This window comes from Nuphar pumila, chromosome 2 (genome assembly GCF_984573655.1).
Source record: "Nuphar pumila chromosome 2, dmNupPumi1.hap1.1, whole genome shotgun sequence".
Classification (NCBI taxonomy): Eukaryota; Viridiplantae; Streptophyta; class Magnoliopsida; order Nymphaeales; family Nymphaeaceae; genus Nuphar; species Nuphar pumila.
The window spans coordinates 128,053,512-128,070,495 of NC_143250.1; the positions used below are offsets into that span (position 1 = coordinate 128,053,512).

At 38.2% G+C, this 16,984-nt stretch overlaps 1 protein-coding gene across 1 annotated transcript; it reads left to right on the forward strand.

Annotated features, from left to right (window-relative positions):
• Positions 1-1,844: 1,844 nt before the first annotated feature.
• On the forward strand, positions 1,845-16,481 carry LOC149847074 (very-long-chain aldehyde decarbonylase GL1-9-like). The gene is made up of 2 exons (XM_089998284.1): positions 1,845-2,075; positions 15,512-16,481. Exons 1-2 carry the CDS (start codon positions 1,845-1,847, stop codon positions 16,190-16,192), a joined length of 912 nt encoding a protein of 303 aa, XP_089854410.1. The 3' UTR covers positions 16,193-16,481.
• Positions 16,482-16,984: the final 503 nt, after the last annotated feature.

Here is a 16,984-nt window from a genome sequence, read left to right on the forward strand (position 1 = left end):
AGCCACCAGTAGGGCTTGTCTGCTGGAAAGGAGGAGGGGGCTAAAAACCCCAGCTTGATCATAAAAAAACATAAGCCAATGACTCATTATGGTCCTTCAATTGCTTTCCCACTGGGTTTTCAAGCATTTTAATTAGTAAGAAAATCATTTTGCTCACTCCCGAATTCATTGGTTTCCTTTGCTCAACATGCACCACACTCTCGCTAGGCTAAGTTTTTAATGATTTTCATGGAAACACGGTGTTATCATGCGGGTCACTCGCATATCTTTTTTTTTTTTCAACAGAGAAAGCTTGGGTTAGGCAGACCCCCCTACCAGTTATACAACTATACCATTGGGATTCGAACTTGCAACTTCCCAAGACAAGGTGACGTGCATTAACTGCTCCTGCCTTTCTCTCAAGATCATTAGGGTGGTCCCTAGCTCACACGCTCTCCATGACCAACCTAAAGGGTTACAAATTACAATATAACTAAAACATGTATTTTGGGAGTGCCATAACAACATTGCACACCCAATGGTCTCTTGAGGTATGCCCCCACAAAAGCCAATGTGAGGGCCAGTGATGATGGACATAGTAATTATTTTGAATAACAAAGATATATAAACCCATAAAAGGAGCCCACAAACGCTCAAACTTAGTTTTTAAGAGTGACTTGTGAACATCTCTAAGGTTGCTACGAGATGTCACAAGTTTGAAACACGCAGGAGGCACCCTTTATCACAAGGTGAAAGCTGCCTACTCACTCTATTAGGCAGGGGTAGGGATGGCAGTGGACTGGGGCAGGGGCGGGGGCGGGGGCGGGGGACAGGGGACAAGGTCTCCACCCCCGCCCCGTTTCAAAATCTGAACCTCCATCTCTGCCTCCATCCCCGTCGGTTAACCACCACCCCCGCCTCCATCCCCGTTTCATGTCCTCCATCCCCGGTCCAAACGGGGGCGAGGTGGGGGGGCGTTTCCCCTTGGTCTATAGTCATCCCTTGAAGGATTAGGGATGGGATGGGGCGGGGCAAGGCGGGGATTGAGACGGGGATGGGGCGGGGCGGGGAAAAGTGTAAGTCCATCCCCGCCTCCATCCCCATACGCGGATAGATTTTAACCTTCATCCCCGTTTCATGCCCTTCATCCCCAGTCCAAACGGGGCGAGGCGGGGCAGGCCCCATTGTCCTCCGGTCCACTGCCATCCCTAGGCAGGGGGGCCTCAGCAACAGGAGAACAGGAGACTTGCCAATGTGCAGTCTTTGGGGCCTACTTGTATTGATATTAAATTAAAATAAAGGAGTAAATGGGTTCACGTAGCGGGAATCTGTGAGACAGGAGTAATTGATTTTCAGATTGTTGGAAATAAGAAAAAGGTTGGGAATGGAAAAAATAATGTTGGGGTGGATGAACATCTACAATTAATCGATTTGAGGGTCAAATATCTGTAGGGTTCGTAGCACCACGATTTTGTCGTCCTTGAGGCATCCAACCACTCATCCGTCCATCGAGACCCTCAGAAAACCTGATGGTTTTGCACATATATCACCACCCAACGCCCATTTTTCTGAAAAAAAAAATAAAAAAAATAAAATAAAATTATGGGTGTTTGATTTCACGTTCGTTTGAGCACACCCACACTGCACCAACTAACCTATATATGTGGTCTTGGCCACAGATGAATACCCAAAACCCAACTTCTGCATGAGAGACTTTGTGGGTCTGTCTGATCCCAGCGTCTTCTGTGCACACACATTGTTGGTTTCTCTCAGAAGAGAACTATGGTGCTCTGTGAATTCGCCATCATTTGAAGACACCCACTCTCTCTTTTACCTCTCTTTGGGCCTCTTGGAACAGTCCCAGGATGGTGTTTTGGGAGGGGTATGTGAGCGACGAGTCCATGGGAACGTTTGCTCCCATTGTGGTCTATTGGCTGTATGCCGGAATGTATCAAATGCTGCCCCCGTTGGATCGGTATCGGATGCACACCAGGAAGGAGGAAGAGGAGAAGAACTCGGTGCCACTTTGCTCAGTGATCAAGGGCGTCCTTCTTCAGCAGCTGGCCCAGGCAATCGTTGCTCAGATGCTGTTCTCGGTCGGTCTCTCTGCCTCGTTTCTTTTAGCTCTTACTCTTTATTTTTTGATCTACATAATTGGTTTTGAGTCACTTGGGGAGCGTTTTATAACTTTTGATTCATTATTTTGTTTGCGCATTTGGCCAATGAAGTTTCTTCCATCTTCTATTGTAATTGAAAAGTCTAAAATTGCATGAATCACTTTCAGTGTAGCTGTGATTTGGCACATGATCAATGATTACAAGCGTTATCATTGTTGCTTTCTGTGGAAGTATTGTTATTTCTTATGTTCTTAGTTGCCCTCCTTTTTGTTCATCTTGTGGCAGTGTAGGATCTTTTTGCCTTTCTGTTGGATTCCTGCTTTTTGGTGGTGGTGTTTTGTCACTTGACCTGTGAAAGCATGATTCGCTTATGAGTTTGAGTTCCAGGACTTGCATTCTAATAAAACATTATTTGTCTGTGGTTAATTTTCTGTTGTTGGTGATAACGATGGGGTTTTGGTGAATGCTACATTGGATCAGCTCATGAGAATGAGGGTTCTGTGGCTTTTGTTCAATGAGGTTGGTGGTGGGCCCAAATACATAAAACGTAAGAAAGCCTGGATTTATATGGATCCAAGAGTTATTTTGACAAAATGCATGTGATACAGATAGGGAGTTTAGAGCTGAAAAAAATGGTAACAGTTTAAATGCAAACCAAATATATCATAGGAAGGCCCCTTGGAAAGGAATGATAGATACATTAATGATAAGATGTACCCACTGGAAAGCCTTTTCCGTTGGAATCTATGTCATGATTAACGCTAGGGAGGCTTGAGAGGTGTTGATGCGGCACCAACCTGACCCCCTCATATCATAATTGTGTTTATATTTCCTCTCTGGTTTGTTTTGTGCTTCTAGTCATCGCCTTCTTCTTGTACTTCTTATCTAATAATTCCTTTTTAGCTTAAAAAAGGAAAAAAAACCTTTCAACCTCTAGGTCTCATACTGCAGATATCGATTCTGCAGAAAATTAAAGTAATCATGAACAACTATCTAGGATTATTCAACTCATAGCCATGTTAATGCATCCACAGTTGCGTGGTTGTTGACACACGATACAGAAGTGTTTCCACGCCATGGCCCTATGAAGTGTGATCTTTATGTGCAATATAATTTCTGTTGATGTTTGGAAGTGTTGTTTCGGTTGTATTATTTTGCAGAAGTCTACCAATATGTAGAACATGGTGGGGGTTAAATTGGATAAAGAAGCTGATAGATACTGTAGGTTAGATGTATGGAGTCGTCTTCACATTTTGTTGGGCAAAGAAAATATTTAAGGACCTAGGAATAAAACTCTAAAAGCTGTGTTGGATATGAGACTCATTTGAGATCTAGTAGATTTTCTTTTTTGGAACCAACTTCTCTTGGATATTGGAACTACTTGCAGCTTGCAGAAGTTTTACCTCATTTACGGTCATCCACTTTAAGACTTGGGACTTTATTTAAAGTTGATCGTAGAGTTGTTGATGGGGTATGGTTGTTTCATATCTTTATTGTGTTTAATTTGTCTCCAGACCTTTCCTCATCTTAGGAAGTTTGTGTGTTCCTTTTTCAGAAATATACAGCAAAGCAGATGATAGTGTTATTTTTGATACATCAAGAAGTTCTGTGCACTTTGATAGTTTCACATGTCATCAAAAGCCTTAGAAACATGTCAGAAGCTTCTTGTTGTTATTTTTAGTTAATTTATTAGTTATCCACCTTGTTTTTTTCTACTAACTTCATTTTGCATGGACTGTTAATGGGACAGCTAAGCCTCTTCACAAAATATGTATACTTTATTCATGTTTGATTGACAATGACACTTGTCATCTGCTTAGATTTACAATGACACATATCATCTGCTTAGATTGTAGATGATACTTATTCCAAAATCTTAGATTGTTTGTAATTGCATACATGGATGGTTACCAGTTCCCTTGTGTTTATACAATTTATCGTTGAAGTTTAGTGAAATCATTCATTAGATTAGATGTAGATTCTTGTCATATTTAACAGATTGCATTTACCTTCTTGCATGCTTCCTTTTTTTATCTTTGGTTCCTCTGCTGCAGTTAGAAGAAATTCTTTTCAATTGTGGTGTAGATATTGGGGACATATGTCCCCCTCTTGTTAGAGTTAGAGTAGCATTAATTTTCCTATGTAACTGAAGTTCCTCAGCTGTTGTGCTGTTTCACTCAATGAGGCTATTTCTTTTGTACCTGTTAATATTTGCTGTTATATTTTTTTGTCATTTGCCACCCTCCAAATTCTCATTATTAGTTGTAGTAACACAAAGCTAGGCTAGCGGATTGTAGAAAGTAGTTTATTGTATTAAAAATAATAACATGGAGAACTTACCATAAGGAGCTTAAGAGTACACTACTTATGAGTTAATGTCAAAAGAAACAAACACAAAAGTCCAAAATGATATTTCATTAAAAGACATTTTACAAAACTCTAATTCTAATTGATTCAAAAAACACATTTTACTTACCCAAGAAATAACCATAATATTTTAAACAAATTTTGAAAAGTAAAGAAAGAAAATATATATTATAAATACTTTTTTTTTAATTAAACAAGAGATACGTACCAAAATACGAGAGCCTCGAGTTCAAGACATATATCAATCCATTTTTTTTTAAAACATGAACTCGAACAAGATACCAAGATCAAGAATCCCTCGCTCTGATACCATGCCATGAAATATGCAAAAAAACAAAGGCAAGAACCACAAAGGGCTTATGATAACACAAACACAATGTGGACATGCACAAGTCCACCATGGGATAATACAAGGTGCCAACATATGCAATACAAACAACCACTAAGGGCAATGCCATGCATTAAAGCACAAAAGCAAGAATAAAATAAATGATATTTTATTCATAATATACTTTCAAAGTGAGTTATAATGCTTTAGAAGAGAATTGGAGAATAAAAGAGGGGTTCACCCCTATTTATACACAAGAGGTAGTCTCAAATAGAACTCTTGGACGGTTCCAAGAGCTCTATTGGCTAGTCAACTCTATGTAGACTAGTCCAAAAGAACCCAACAACTCCATTTGGTATTTGACCAAATAGTTCCTGTAAAAATAGAAAAGAATAAAAAGAACAAAATAAAGTAAATAAACTAAAGTACCCCTAATGGGTATAACTATTACAATGTTGTGAAAGGACAAAAATATCCCTAGAGGGTATTACCTATTTCATCATTATAAATAAAATATATATACATATATGTATATATGTAAATATGAAACAAATATATATGTATGGTAAGACACACACACACACACACACACACACACACACACACACACACACACACACACACACACACATATATATATATACATACTTGAACAACTTAACAATAACATAAGCTCTTCTTGCGGCGCTCCATGTGTTCTCAAGAGAGCCACTTAACTTGCATATTGGGCCTTAGTTCGGACTTTCGACTAGGCGGCTGGGAGCGATCCGTGGCCTCCTTAGTGGACCTAGGAGGGGTGGCTTCCTATGGGGGGCGGGACACGGTCCTGCTAGAGGTCGTCCTTGTAATATCGTATATTTTCATAGTTAGTTAAATTTTGAAATTTTTGAAATTTAGCCAAGTGTTGAGGAAAAATCGATAAACTCTTGATAATAGGATATGATAATTGAGTCTGAGCGTGACCTAGGCCTCATTGACAAGATCGAAACAAGCCAATTAAAAGGTGATAAAATTTTTATTTTCATTATTTAAAATCAAGTAAAATTCAAGATAAATTCAGGCAAATTTTGGAGGCGAAATTCGAATTATATATCGATAGATGCGTCTCAAAATTTTGAGTTCAACGATATGTTACTTTTCTGAATTCGGGCTACAGTTGGCCCGAAAATCGCACTTTTTCAAGAAAGGCCTGTCTCGATGGGATCAGGTCTGGATTGGATCGAACCGGATCCCCCCATATGATCCAAGTTAATATGGATCTGGACTCAGTCCAAGACCCATATTAATTAGGATATTATCCAACTCAGGATCCATATGGATTTTGGGTATAGATTTGGATCTTGGATCTGGATCCACATCCAAAATTCAGATCCAATGAATTAAAACTTTAAGTTCAGTATATAGGTTTAAATTAAAGGGTTTTACTGTTAAAAAGACTCCCAGAGGGATAAGGCATCATCTGAAAGTTTCTGGATATTTATTTAATAATAAATAATTAATAATTAAATTAATATTAAATATTTTTTAATTTCAAATTTCAAAAGTTGTTAAATGGTGGGGACTCTAGAAGAGTCCATAATAGTTATGAGAAAGGCATAAGGTAGGAGAATAAGGGAACTCTAATATTTCTCCTATTTTCGGGTGTTGCATTGTATTTAGTCGATATATTAGTGTTGGTTAGGTTTGGTACGTGTGTGTGTTGTTTTCCATCAAGAAAAATAGAGGTTTTTATGTTGGCCGTTAGTATAATCTCTTTATTTTTGTTTTAGTTTTAAGTAGTGTAAAATTAGATAGATTTATTGTTGATTATTTTATTAGTTGTTGATTTTCTTTTAGTTCTCAAATTTAGTTAGGTTTAATTTGTTTGAATTTTTAATTGTTAGTCTCGGGGGCTTCCTGGTTATTTTAATAATAGTCTTGTTAGTATAGGTATAATTGGATTATTTTGTTTTGCAGGTATTTTCTCTTAGAGGTTGCTACTTATCAGAGAGGATATCTATCATTGCCTCTTTAATTGAGCCTGAAGAGAGCTTAGTTTAAGATTTGCTTTCATTTTAATCGTGTTTACTTTTATTGCATTGTAATTGAACAGATAGTGTAATTTTTTTATTTTTATTTTTATTTTATTTTTATTTTTATTTTTAAATATTAATAAAGTGAGGTTTCTAAGTGAATTATTATGCCTTATTTCTCATTTCCTAAGGAGACGATCCGACTTGCCACTGTACACGAGTGCAAGGATAGGTTTTGAATTTATTATTTGGCGTGTAGTTCTTGTTTTAAAATAACCCTTTGCAAAAAACACACCAATTTTTTTGCGTTGTTGCTGGAGAACAACGTAGATAAGGTATAATTCATTACTCACTTTATTGATATTTTTGTTTAGTTAATAAATATAGGCTTTAATATAGTTAGCAAATATAGGTAAATGATTTTTTGCATTGTATTTAAGATTATTTGTTTAGAATAGTTAGTATACTCTTACCTAATATAGACGTCAGTGTATGCAAAGGTGTAGATCTTTAGGCTTCCCGTTGCATCTTTTGTCGAAGATCCTGAGAGACTACTTCGTTCTTCTCGTAGTCAAAGGGAAATCAATGATCAAATGGAGCCTACTGGACCTACGCGCCTTTTGAGAGTACTTTCTATCCACAGGGTATACGTAGGTATCATGCATCAAGAAACCTGATGTAGGGGCGCCACATTATGAGATTAAGGCCAGTGCTATTAAGATGTTACCTTCCTTTTATAGCCTTAGTCAAGAGAATTCCTATAGACATTTAGATGAGTTCGTCGAGGTATGCTCTACTGTGAAAATCTAAAATTTCGGGGATGATGCCTTAAAATTGACTTTGTTCCTGTTCTCATTGAAGGCCAAGGCCAAGTATTGGCTTAAGTCCTTAGATACCATAGAAATAGGGTCTTGGAATCAAATGCAGAAAGAGTTCCTCAAGAAGTATTTCCCGATAAGTCGTACTAATAAGTTTAGACGAGTCATCATGAGCTTCACAGAGTTCGATAGTAGACAATTTCATGAGACCTACCTGAGAGAGAATGAAAGAACTCCTTAGGAAGTGTCACCACCACCATGTGCCAAAATGGCAATTGGTTCAATGCTTTTATGACGGTCTATCTGAACGAAATCGTTAGATGATCGACTCTTCGTATGGGGTACTTTCATGTTAAAGAGTGAGGATGAGGCATGACGTTTGTTTGATACCTTGAGCGAGATTTTGTTATATCATGCCTTCACTTCACGGGCTGAGAGGGCCGCATCAGGGATTGTGAAAAAATATGGTGCTCTTGAGGTGGGTACAACAATTGAGTTGCACAACAAAGTGGATTTGCTCACTCAAAAACTGAATCAACTTTTTGTTAGCCCATCACCTACTCATATGGTGTGCACTCTATGCGCTAGCCCAACACATGTTGTTGATGAGTGTCCTTCGGCATCTCAGTACCCTTAATTTGTCCAAGAACAAGTTCAGGCTGCTCAGGGGTTCGCCAAACCTGTGAACAACTCATTTTTTTTACTTATAATTTGAGTTGGCGAAACTATTCTAATTTCTTGTGAAAGAATCCACAAGCTTCGGTCTCTGTCCCTCCAACACTGCAGGTTAGGCCTATGCTTTCACTCAGACCTATCAAAGACCAAGCTATCCTCAACTCTCTCCTATGTTTCTCACAGTAGCTCCGCAAGAGACCACCCAACAATTGTCATTTGAGGAGAGACTTCTTCAAGCATTTCAAGAGGTGAAAATCTCCAACCAAATTGCCTTTGAAAAGTGCAACCACGTGCTTAACTCCCACACGCAATCCATAACCAAGTTAGAGACACAAATGAGACAATTAACACAGGCATTGACTAGGAGGAATGAGAGTAGTTTACCAAGCCTACCTGTAGTGAACCCTAAGGGCAAGGATCCCCTGTCTTCTAGCCTGTGTAAGACAGATCCTCACCAGCAGCAGGATAAGGTACTTATGGCACTTAGGAGTGAACAAGAGTACCAGTCAGTTTCGAGACAGATGACAAATGAGCCCGATGAGACCATGTCTTCTACTTTTGCTCAGTCATCTATCCTTAATAAAGATAAGGATAGAGGTGAGTCTCCTAAGAAAGAAGAGGATTTTCCAGTGTATGTCCCCAAACCACCCTATCCCAGAGCCCTAGAATCCCCAGGAGGTATTAGCAAGTAATGGGTTAAGATGCAAGAAATGCCCAAAGTTTTTAAGCAAGTGCAAATCAACATTCTCCTGTTTGATGCCATTCAGCAAGTGCTTGCCTACGCCAAGTTTCTGAAGGAACTGTGCACGCAGAAGCGTAAATCAAGAGGCAAAATTCCTACCAAGGTCCTTCTGACAGAGTAGATGTGTTCGGTGCTTCAACATTAAACTCCACCTAAACTCAAGGACCCTAGTGCTCCTATTATCTCATGCATCATAGAAAATATCTAGATTGAGCGAGCGTTGTTAGATATTGGGGCAAGTGTTAATCTCTTGCCAGGGCATTTTTATGATTCGTTTGAATTAGGAGAAATGAAGTCGACTTCTATGATCTTACAACTGACAAATCGTTCTATTAAGGTTTTGAGAGGAATCCTTGAGGATGTGCTAGTCAAGGTAGATGAGTTCAAATTTTCAATTGACTTCATTATCTTGGATATAAAGGACGTAGATAGCCAGCGTCAAACTCTGATCATTTTGGGCTGACTATTCTTGGCAACGGCTAATGCATGTATAAATTATTGTACCAGACCGATGGATGTTTTATTTGGCAACAGGAAAGTAAGATTGAATATCTTTAATGCTGCCATGAGACCTGCTGGAGATGAGGCTTGCTTCCATGTAGATATTGTTTAGGATTTGATGGAAGAAGACTCTAACTTGTTGATTAGAGATCTACTAGAAGCTTATTGTATAGTAAGAGATAGCCTAGATAGGGAGTCCTTAAATGTGTCATTGATAGTTTCCAGTACAACACCAGCCAAGTATTTAATATAATGTCCCTCAGAGCTTGAGTTGAAGCTCTTATTGACTTCACTAAAGTATGCATATCTCGGAGACAACTATAGGTTGCATGTGATCATCTCTGCAAACCTTACAGATGATCAAAAGACCAAATTGATTGAGGTTTTGCAAGAGCACAAGACAATGATAGGTTGGGCAGTGGCAGATCTCAGAAGGATAAATCCTTCATTTTGCGTGTACAAAATCTATTGTGAAGGATTTAAGCTTGTGTGAGACATGCAGAGGAGACTGAATCACAATATGAAGAAATTTGTCAAGAAAGAAGTGGTCAAGTGGCTAGATGCAATGATAATTTACCTCATCTCGGATAGTCAGTGGGTGAGTCCAGTTCAGGTGGTCTCTAAAAAGTCTAAACTCACAGTGGTTGAGAATGAGGAGGAGAGTATTCCTATGAGGACCACGACAGGGTGGCGAGTCTATATAGACTATAGCAAGCTGAATGTAGCAACGTGGAAGGACCACTTCCTGTTACCATTCATTGACCAGATCCTTAAGAGACTTGCTTGTCTGAGCTACTTCTGTTTTCTAGATGGCTATTCAGGCTACAATAAAGTAGTAGTGCACCTTAATGACCAGGAGAAGACGACATTCACATGTCCCTATGACTGACACCTTTGCTTTGAGGCATATGCCGTTTTGGGCTCTACAATGCTCCGGCTACATTTCAGTGGTGCATGGTGGCAATCTTCTCCGATATAGTAGATGATGTTATGGATGATTTTTCAATGTTTTGCACTCTTCTTTTAATGATTATCTTCAAAAGTTGACTAAAGTATTCAAACGTTGTATGGAGACAAATCTTGTTCTCTGTTGGAAAAAAAGACACTTTATGGTCTAGGAGGCGATTGTGCTTGGACATATTGTGTACAAGAGAGGGATTGAAGTGAATCGAGCCAAGGTGGAGTCAATCTCACGATTGACCACACCTACTACTATGAGGCAGGTGCATTCTTTCTTAGGGCATGCAGGCTTTTTATCAACGGTTTATCAAAGATTTTAGCAAAATCTCTAGACCGTTGTGTGCTTTATTGGCCAAAGAGCAGCCCTTTGATTTTGATGAAGAGTGCAGGAAGGCATTTGAGACACTTAAGCTAAACAATTCTAATAAAGTGCAAAAGCAAACTAACAATTCTAAATAAATGCGAAAAAGGCAATAAAGTGAGTATTGAGTTTTAAATCATCGTTCTTCGGCAACGGCGCCAAAAATTTGATGCAACTTTTCTTGAAAGTATTTTAAAAGATGTTTTTCAGTGAAAATCGTTTATATAAACTGTGCATCAAATCTGAAATTTTTGGTTCATACTAGTGGTGAAGTCCGGGTCGAATACAGAGAACATGTTTAAAAACCTTCGTACTCCACACAATAACAAAACTTTATTGCCTTAAAAATAAACAAAGTGTTCTCCCCTATAACAAGAGTCCGAGCAAGAACTAAAAATTATTACAACCCCAATTAAATGGCCAGAGGCCTCAAAAAAAATAAAAACAAAGAAATAAAAACAAAATTCCGTTGGGCTCTTGTCTTTCACGAACTAGCCTTCTTGATTCGCTTGGACACGATTCTTGCTATGCACTTTCTATGTGAACTCACCTTTTTCTATGTGAACTCACCTGCAAAGCGAAAACAAACAAAACAAAATACTAGATTCTACTCTAGTACATGTTAGTGTGCAAGAGAGTAAGATTAATTTTGAACGAAACGAGAGTCTAAATTACTCTAATTTTTCAAGAGATCAAATTCTAACCTAAACGGCAAAGAAGTGCTATTCTAAAAAAAATTAACTAATAAAGATAACCGTCATCCATGACCCTCTTTTTAACTGAATTCAAAAAGCATGATGATTCTGTGCAAACCCAACACACGGACTGAGGTCAACCAGGTCTGCTCTTGTTCGATTGATGCAGTTCAGCCGACCAACAATTAACTGTTCTGTTTTAACGCTAGCAGAACCCAATCTGTTATGGATCTGTGCTCATGGTGTCTGATCAGATGAACGCAGATCGAGCTTAACCTAACCAGATCTGGCAAATCTGATTTGGTTTCAGCCCAGGTCTGTTTGGTCTGATATATCCGGCTCAGCTGGCAGCCAATCAGGATATGAGAAGTTAATGATGCTAACAGCAGGCCAAAAGGTAAACGCAAGCAGATTTGATAACAGGTCAGATCTGCAGATCGGGGAAATACGAACCAGACTTAAATATTTACGCAGACCTGGCAGATCCGATTTGGCTTCACTCCAGATCGACTTTGCCTGATCTAGTAAACTTGGCTGGAAAGGCAAGGTTCCGATCAGATCTGCAGATCTGATCAGACCTGCTCGACTGTAGCTGGATCAAGTCCTGCGATAGATCACTCGGTCTTCAGCTAGTCAGACCTGAATTGACTAGCTGCAGATCTGGTCTGGACATATCAGGCCAAAAAAAATAAATTGTATACAACTAAACTGTGTGGTCTGATTTGACGGGATCCAGGTTCTGCTATTCAGGCTGGCCTTATCCAGGTTGCTGGTCGGATTTGCACTGGCAGATCTGATCTGCATATTGGATCTGGGCTGGCGTTGCACATGATTGATCGACCAGATCTTGAAAAAAATAAAAACCTAATCTATGCTGAAAACAAATGGGAATACATTATCAAACTAAGATGCAATGCCTAAAAAAAAACTATATGCATTCATAACCGAAAACTATTCTATATGAAGAAAAATAAAGAGAAGAGGGAGAAGAAGCGCACCTTAGGCCGCTTCCGACAGAGTGGGTAGAAAAGAATGGTCTTCCCATGAGATCGCACGTGATGATGCCCTCCGATGAGAGGAGAAGAGGCAGTCGACGATGAAAAAGAGTAGAAGTGAGAAAGAAGGTAGAAGAGAATAGAGGAGGGAGCCGGCTGGAAGAGAGAGAAGGAAGAAAAGGGGCTGGTGTGAATCCCAAGAGACACCCCCTCTCCTTAATTGTTATTATTTATAGCCAAAACTAGGGTTAGTAATGTTTTTCAGAGAATTTTCAAAAAACCTCTACAAGTTTTCAATAAATTCAAGACCTATGTTTTCAAAAATTATTTAAAAAAAGGCTGTTAGTAAAAAGATTAAATTTTCAAAAACACTCAAGTGGGTTTCTTTTGTGTAATTTTTCTCTTTTTTGAAACATAAGTAGTGCCCTGCCAAAAGTCGATTAAACATGAGTAATTAATCTCTTTTCACATGTGATCATGCATATAAAATGTATATGATATGCATGCATGATCATATGGTCCAGGTCTGGTTCATGTAGTTCTTATCGGGTTTGGGTACAGTTTCTTTTATAGTAGACCTGATTAGACCTGAGTATGGACCCAATAGTATACTCGAAAATCTGGTCCAAGTCCGATTCCACCCGGGTCCAAACCAAACCCAACCCGTTGACACTCTTATATAAGAGACTAATAAGAAGCTCAACATAAATATCAACTAATAAGAAGCTCAACATAAATATCAATAGGCATGCAATGTATACATAATTTCACGATTGAGTTGCTATGCACCACAACATGGCATTTAAATCTATAAAATTCTCCGTACATTACAAAACCACAAAAGTTACACTTCATTATTCCTTTCAAACACATCTCCAAGTCAACTGGTTTCCTCTATCGACTTCTTAGAGCACGAGTTACTAAATCTAATCATTACAAAGATGTAAAACAATGCTCAATAACACACTTAAGGATTTGAGTTCTAAAGGCACAAAAAATGGGATTAAAAGTAATATCTTTTAAAAACATAAAAAAAGAAAAGATCTTACCCTCCAACTTCAATCATACATGAATATAACAAAAAATGAGGATTTTTTACTTTATCTCACTTAAGTGAAAATTGGGTGAAAATGCACTCTTGAGCAAATTGTAAAAGCCCTCTCTCTTGCGTACAGATCGGCTCCCAAATCACACTCATGACTCCTAGGGTGCGTGAATACCTTTCTAATGGCCTCTACACAAATGAAAGAGTTGGTCTTCAAGAGGCCTTTAAAACTCTAAAATAAAGAATTATGATTCAGCTCTTTTTAAAGTATGCTGAAGGTGTATCATACGATATAAGGTTGTATTGTACGATACATATCGTATCATTATTTTTCATAGTAATGATATGTATTGTATGGTACAATACTATACTTACAACATTGATCCTTGTTCCCCTTCTCTCTTGTTTTCCAAGCTTTCTATCTGTCTTGCTTGTTCCCATGTTTTTGTCTTTCTTCTTTCTTCCTTCTTTCCTGTTTTCTTTCTCTGCTCTCTTTCTCTTTTTCATCATCTATGTTTACGGCTGCAAATACAGGAACATGGCCTTTTTTACTAAGTTATCAGTATGACTAGTATATAAGGGGATACAGTGTGAGGGTCAAAATGGAGTATTCGTGCAAATCTGAAATGAAGACCTGCATGCTGGATGCAAGGTTCAGGATTATATATCTGAATGCAAATCTGATTACATACTAATCTTAATATATGTAAAGATGTATATAATCAGGTTAATTGTCTAACTGAATATATCCAGCAAAAGCTTTTTCCATCCATATCCATCGATTAGGCTAGATCCAATTCTATCAGATACCGAAATGCCTGCATCTGACCCAAATCTGACCAATTTACATACGTCAAAGTATTCTGGGCGCAATTCCATTTAATTTTATTGTTGCTTGGTGGCTGTTGCATGACTGACTTATTATCTAAGTCCTATTTTATTTAGAAGGGTGTTTAATCAAAGAAATATATTTAGTCCTAGAGGCTTTCAGGCTATTGAAGCTTATTAACATTTTATATTTGTTGGTCTGTCAATTTGTTAGCCCTTTATGTTGCTACTGCATTAGTTCTTCAGCAAATTCTTCATGTGTCTTTATGTACCTGCAACATCTATTATACCATCTGAAATCAATCTGTATACTTTGCCTTTTGTGGACAGGTTGCCTTTACATCTGGAAGTTATTTATGCTTTTCACATTGTTATTATAATGAATGCATGATTAAGGAATGCACGTCTATGTTCAGATTTACTTCTTCCAACTGAGGGTGACGAGGGTGACACTTGAAAAGTTGAACACAATGAATCCTACTCCAAATTTTTGCAGATGAAGATAGCATGTACCACAGCCCCTATCCTCATTCTTGGGAAGATATCAATGAGAAAATTCTCATGATATTTTGAAATATCCAGTTTTTTCTGTAAAATCTCTAGAAAATACCAGTATATAAAAATATAAAATGCATATAAATAAAAATATGGATAACATACAACTCTAAATGAACATGATAAAACCACAATATTTTCCAGATTGGTGATATTTTGAAAATATCACATTTTTTGGGAATAAAAAATCACAATAAAATTACAATATTCTACAATTTGGTGATGGTTGTGACTTTGGCTTGCACTATCTTGATGCTAAGTACATTTTTTCAGGCATAGAAAAAGTAGATGCCTGACATCCTTTTGCTTCAGGTTTTGATAATTATTGTCTGTTTTCTTGTTCTCTTGCCACATGAGCTCTACTGTAATCAATTTATAATGTTATAAGATGTGCACTAGAAATATAATGTTGTAAACACTTTTCTTGTTTAGGGATAATGTTTAAGCCAAGATCCCTTTGTATGCCATGACTCTTTACTGGATATATTGAGCAGGATCTCTTTCTAAAAGTCAGTTTTGGTTTTTGGTTGCAGGTGACATCAAAAGCAGGTTTCACAGATGACCCAGTGCAACCATCTTATCTTGTTCAGTTATTTCAGATTCTAATAGCTATGTTTGTCATGGATACATGGCAATATTTTATTCACCGGCTCATGCACCAGAGCAAGTTCTTATACCGTCACATTCACTCGCAACACCACAAGTTGGTTGTCCCATATGCAATTGGAGCTCTATACAACCACCCATTGGAAGGTCTTTTGCTTGACACTTTTGGAGGGGCAATATCATTTCTGTTTTCAGGAATGACGGCTCGAACTGCAGTCTTCTTTTTCTGCTTTGCTGTTGTTAAGACAGTTGATGACCATTGTGGACTTTGGTTATCAGGCAATCTGTTCCATATGTTTTTCCAGAACAATACTGCTTATCATGACATCCATCATCAGCTTAAAGGTTTAAAATTCAACTATTCACAGCCGTTCTTTCCAATTTGGGATAGACTTCTGGGGACCCACATGCCTTACAGTCTTGTGAAACATCCTGAAGGTGGATTTGAAGCAAGACCTCTGAAAGACTACCTCTTCCTTCATCCATTAATGTGCCAAAGCTCATGTACTTCTATGCAGAATCAACCATTACACATTGTGAAAAAATGTTTCCCATTAAGCCAAACATTACACAGAGCCAAAACCTGGGAGCAGAAAGGTTGTACATAGAGCTTCTAGCTGAATCTGCATTTGTTTCACCAGTAGAGGCAACCTCCCATAATGAAGTCATGAATGCCTAGCTTCTTTCTTTTGAAGTTGCTTAGACTGATGTAGTGTTTCCCTTTTATTCTCATGTGTTTTTCCACAGCCTAGTGTGCTAATTGCGAGGTTTACAGTGGATACAGATTCAGGTGTATGATCTGCAATGCTTTTGCAGATTGAAGATAGGGATGTCTTATTTTACTTGTTTCCAATTGTTTTGTACCATCTTGTGTCTTTGCATAGATGATGAACTAGAGATGTTCACTTTGTACTTTATGGTAGCAGCTATCGGGAGGCATTTGGTGCTTGAACAAATACCCTATCAACTCTTTCAATTTCATTCTCCCATCTTCATACTTGTTTGCTTTGTGTTGGAAAAAAAATGGTGTAACTCACTGGCAACTGATGATACAAAAAGTATGCTTCTGTGGGATTGGTCATACTTTTAACAGGTGCACTAGAAGTGTTAGCGGTCTGAGTGTATTTGTACAAGTGATTGTTTGACTTTTTTGCACTAATCCTGAGATTGCCATTTGGACTCCGCCCACATCAGGATCAGATGAGAGGAGATGCAACTCATGAAAATCAGGATCAGTTTATTGCAACTATACTTGAACTACTGTTGGCGTGCATCAGGTCCAAAGATGCTTTCTGCACCATCCATCTTTTCCACCACGTCATACAAGCATTATGTTGGACTCTGTTCATACCATAAAAAGACTTGAACAACACACACAATTACGGAGAAGAGCAGTGACA